The sequence below is a fragment of the Labrus mixtus genome, unplaced genomic scaffold (assembly GCF_963584025.1).
Source record: "Labrus mixtus unplaced genomic scaffold, fLabMix1.1 SCAFFOLD_191, whole genome shotgun sequence".
Classification (NCBI taxonomy): domain Eukaryota; kingdom Metazoa; phylum Chordata; class Actinopteri; order Labriformes; family Labridae; genus Labrus; species Labrus mixtus.
The window spans coordinates 12,501-17,500 of NW_026870271.1; the positions used below are offsets into that span (position 1 = coordinate 12,501).

At 48.2% G+C, this 5,000-nt stretch overlaps 1 protein-coding gene across 1 annotated transcript in view; it reads left to right on the plus strand.

Annotated features, from left to right (window-relative positions):
- Positions 1 to 5,000, plus strand: part of LOC132967197 (kalirin-like) — a gene marked incomplete at its 3' end in the record, with an annotated part of 27,994 nt that overhangs the window by 9,844 nt on the left and 13,150 nt on the right. Inside the window, exons 13-22 of the mRNA XM_061034067.1 lie at positions 108 to 230; positions 339 to 391; positions 987 to 1,134; positions 1,230 to 1,426; positions 1,520 to 1,617; positions 3,400 to 3,563; positions 3,950 to 4,069; positions 4,353 to 4,432; positions 4,519 to 4,657; positions 4,753 to 4,887. Of these exons, the coding sequence (XP_060890050.1) occupies positions 108 to 230; positions 339 to 391; positions 987 to 1,134; positions 1,230 to 1,426; positions 1,520 to 1,617; positions 3,400 to 3,563; positions 3,950 to 4,069; positions 4,353 to 4,432; positions 4,519 to 4,657; positions 4,753 to 4,887 (1,257 nt within the window). The remainder of the gene's footprint in view (positions 1 to 107; positions 231 to 338; positions 392 to 986; positions 1,135 to 1,229; positions 1,427 to 1,519; positions 1,618 to 3,399; positions 3,564 to 3,949; positions 4,070 to 4,352; positions 4,433 to 4,518; positions 4,658 to 4,752; positions 4,888 to 5,000) is intronic.

Here is a 5,000-nt window from a genome sequence, read left to right on the forward strand (position 1 = left end):
TTCCTTCCTTCCTCCTCCTCTTCCTTCCTTCCTTCTTTCCTCCTCCTCCTCCTCTTCCTTCCTTCCTCCTCCTCCTCTTCCTTCCTTCCTCCCTTCCTCCTCCTCAGCTCTCCGTGTGGATGGAGGGCCTTCAGAAGCAGCTCTCCTCAGACCTCTGTGTGTGTCCGGACTCAGTCGAGGCGTTGCAGACCTTGATCTCTCAGCAGCAGACGCAGCAGGTCAACACACAGGTACCTGCTGACCTTTGACCTCTCGCCCGAAGTCTAACAACCTAACACCTCCTTGACCTATCATCTCTAACCCCCCCACTAACCCTGACCTTTGACCCTGACCCACAGGAAGCTGCTATGAGCGTCATCCGGGAAGGAGAAGACCTCATCCTGCAACTCAGGTACACTCGGTGTGGGTGCGCTTGATTCATGCCTGAGTGCTGCACGGGGGGGGGGGGGGGGGGCTTTAAAACTTCTGTGGGTGCGTTTGATTCACCGTGCACCCACAGACTTTTGGGCTGGTTAAGCGGTGGTGTGTTGGATTCATACACCAGGGCAGCACTGCAGCATGTAGGAAGTCAGTGTAATGGGTGTTGGATGTTTGAATAATAATAATTTAAATACTCTGTGGGTTGTGTTTGTGTAATGTGACTGTGTAACCCCTGAAGGTGGGTTCCTCTTTAAATTCATGGCCTGTGTGGGTGCGTTTGTTTTCAGGTAGTCTGTGTGGGTGTGTTTCCTTTTAAATCCATATAATGTATGCATGTGCAGTTATTTTTGACTTTACTACATCCTGTGTGGGTGTGTTTGTTTGCTTGTAATTGCTCATGTTTTGAAATGTGTAAAGTGTGTATGGTTGTATTTGGATCCATCATTTCTGCAGATTCCTTTGTTTTCCATTTCTATCTGTGTGAGATTTTTCTTTTACTAGTTCCTTGAGTCCGTTCGGTTTGTGTTTTTAGATTTGTTTAACCCTTTTAGGTGCGTTTGTTTCAGGCCCCAGGGCAGCTCGGTGGCTCACGTGGAGTCGGTGCTGCAGCAGCTGGAGGAGTCTCATGTTCAGCTGGAGGAACTTTTCCACCAGAGGAAGATCCGATTAGATGTTTTCCTGCAGCTCCGCATCCTGCACCAGTGCACGCTGGAGGTACACTGTTTTTAAATGACTAATAATTCAAACGTTCATTCTTCACATCCCCTCTGTCGAGCCTGAAATACTTTGTGTGGTTTTGTGTTTCGTAGGTGACCGGGGAGATGGACGCCTGGAAGCAGGACCTCCAGAAACAGTCCCAGGACTTCTCTGCAGAGAAGTTAGCAACGCCACGACATTCTGACACAAACCAGGACAAGCTCGTCCAGGACAAGCTCGCACTGGGACAAGCACGGCTAGTGGAGGCTAGCCCTGAGGTGCTAACACTTGCACAGCAGCGGATCCACAGGTAACACGGCCCATAGTGATGACATCATCTTGGTTGACGACTCATTGGAAAAAGGTCTTTGATTGGTTGATTGACTGATTGATTGGTCTGCAGGCACATGGAGCGACGGCTGGCCATGAACAATATGATCTACGAGGTCATCCAACAAGGTCATGACCTTCAGCAGTACATCAATGAGGTCCAGGCTTCAGGTAAGAATCGCCGTGTTGATGTTAGTGCTGCAGCTGTGGGGCTACCCGCTGGTGAAATAATTACTGTCACAGAACTTCCACTTGCCAATCTTAAATGTAAAGGCTGTAAGCAGGTCTGAGGGGATCAGAGGAACGGGAACGTAGAGTTGGTTATCATCTGCATATTGTTTGAATACGCATCATGTTTCTGAATAGAAATACATCACGACAGCTTCTATCGACAGAAAAGAAAGGGAATAAGGATTGAGCCTTGGGGTACACCACAAGTTAAAGGAAAGAGACAACATTTGATTCTGCAGCGCTTCTTGTGTAGTTAGTTTCTTGACAGGTTTTAAGTTGTCCAATCAGCAGTTTTGTCGTTGCCAGCTGTGGTGGTCCCAATCAGTTTCTCGTGGCCATTCTGGGGTTAACAAAGATAACAGAGGAGGTAAAAGATTCGGAAAAAGGTTCAAGTAGCAGTAGATTTTGGGGACCCTTGGGTAGGATGGTGATGGGTGGTTCTGTGCTGTATCTTTTTCAGAGTTTTTTTGTCCTTGTTTTATGATGAAAGTTGCTGAAAATTGAGAGATCCTTGACCCAGTGGATCTTGAGAAAGCGTCATTCTAGGAGTACTCAAGTCCTCCTGGGAGGTGATAATAGATACCTGAGTTTCCTTAAGGGGTTTAAATTATCATTAAGGGAATATAGTGATCAAGGTTAGTGCCCCAGTGGTCCTTGAGGAGATTTCCTCCTAAATTGGTCTTATTGAGGTAAAGGGTCACTCAAAGGAGTCCAATGGTTTTTGAGGAAGCTCATGAGACCCTTGATAGTTCCCCCACTTAGTCCCAAAGTGGATCCATGAGTTAGTGGTCGGATTCCATGACACTTCCTTTAGAGGCTTCACTGGTTTCTAAGATAAGATGTGGAAGAACTTTTTTAATCTCACAGGATGTTCTGGTGTCTTCGAGGGTCCCAGAGGTCCTTGATTGGTTTCTATAGATTTTTTATTAGTGCTCCAGTCCCAGGAGTCCAATAGTCTATTCCTATTGAGGACATAGAGATTTATTTAAAGGTTTCTGTGGTCCTTTAAGTGTTTCCAGTGTTTTGGATTTCCAAATGGCTTTTGAGGGTTTTCCAGGGTTCACTAACGGCTTCAAACGACCATAAACTGGCGAGAGGCCGAACTGGCAGAAAGCAAAAACAGTTGACAGATCAGAACAGACGGCCATATTGATTTTTCCCTCTTTTAGTGAGAAAATAGAACAGAACAGGAAGCAGTGAGTGTATTATTATAATGTTAGAGAGTAGAAACAGGCTGAGCGGCCCCGGCTACCCTGATGATATGGGGGGGGGGGGGGGGGGGGGGGTGCAGCAGGGGCAGAGAGGATCATGGGGGGAGGGGGAAAAGGGGGATGAGGTTGCCATGGAAACTGCTCTCTGAAGCACACAGCTGGTCCCCATGGAAACCAGAATATTGAATTTGCCATGGAGACACGCACACACACACACGCACACGCACACGCACACACACACACACACACACACACACACACACACACACACACACACACACACACACACACACACACACACACACACACACGCATCCAAGCACACGTACACACATGACTGGAGACTGAAACACACACACACAAATAACACACATGTTGCTCTATGTTTGAGGCCCACAACAGACAAAATGTCCTCACTGTAAATGTCCTAAAATGTGTGTGTGTGTGTGTGTGTGTGTGTGTGTGTGTGTGTGTGTGTGTGTGTGTGTGTGTGTGTGTGTGTGTGTGTCAGGTATCGAGCTATCAGAGGCAGAGGGGGGTCTCTCCTCTCAGGTGGAGGAGCTGCAGCGCCTCCTGCAGGACAAACAGAAGGAGCTGCAGCAGATTGCGGATCACACACACACACACCTGGAGCAGAACCTGCAGCTGAGACACCTGCAGAGCCAGGTCAAACAGGTAGCACACACACACACACACACACACACACACACACACACACACACACACACACACACACACACACACACACACACACACACACACACACACACACACACACACACACACACACACACACACACACACACACACACACCTACAGTTCCAGGTAACATTCAGCACTATCACATGCTGCCTAAACTTTGATACCATGGCAACAAAATAAAGAGTCCTAGGCCCCCAATATTGGATTATTTCTCTTTTTTTTAGAAGCAAACTCCTGCAGAGTCTTGATTGCACACATTTCTTGATAATGTAGATCTTGTGCAGGAGTCAAAGTGTCGAACATTTTGAAAACCTGAATCATCTCCCCCCGTCTCTTTCTACCTGCCTGTGTGTCTCAGGTGCTGGGTTGGATCTCGGAGGGGGAGGTCATGTTGTCGTCCTGCATGTTGAACTCCAGCTGTTTATCTGAAGCTGAGCAGCTGCAGAGGGAGCATGAGCGCCTCCAGCAGGCCATCGAGGTAACTGCACAAATGAAAACACACACACACACACACACACACACACACACACACACACACACACACACACACAGACACACACACACACACACACACACACACACAGAAACACTAAGCTGCAGAATCTTACACACAGATCATTTTGTGATATTTAACAAAGATTATGTAAAATAAAAGCAAGGAGCTTCATCACTGATGAGGAATTTAAACACACAGTTGTTCCTGTTGCATTATGGGAAGTTAAGGTGACACACCTGACATGTCTTCCACTCGCTGTTCTCAGGCTCTGCTGCACGCCGACTCCCTGCAGAGGACTCATCAGGTGGCTCTGGCTCTGCAGCAGAGAGCAGAGCTGCTGGTCAGGTTAGTTCAATATGGGCATTGAAGGAGGAAATATTCAGATTTTATACGAAAAGTACCAAACACTTAAAAAATTCTCCTCCCCTCAGGTCAGGACATTACGACCCAGATGCAGTGAGGTCTTGTGCCCAGACGGTGGCGCTGCACTGGCAGACTCTGATGCTGAGGATAGAGGACAGACTCAAACTGGTGAACGCCTCGGCAGCTTTCTACAGGACGTCCCAGCAGGTACCGCTGTCTACCTGTCCTGCTTTCAGAACCGTCTCTATACCTACCTGTCTGTCTGTCTGTCTGTGTTTCCACTTACCTGTCTGTCTCTCCAGGTGTGTGGGGTGCTGGAGAGTCTGGAGCAGGAGTACCGCAGGGAGGAGGACTGGTGTGGTGGAGGAGACAGACAGCCGGAACAACTGATGCCGCTCATCAACAAACACATGGAGCAGAAGGAGGCGTTCCTGAAGGTGAGGAGGAGCTTAAACTCGCTCCCTGAGACGACCAATCACAGATAAGCTACCATAACTGGGCGTGGCAGGTTTCTTTGTCGACGTCTGAAGTAATGCTGATGGAGCCAGGC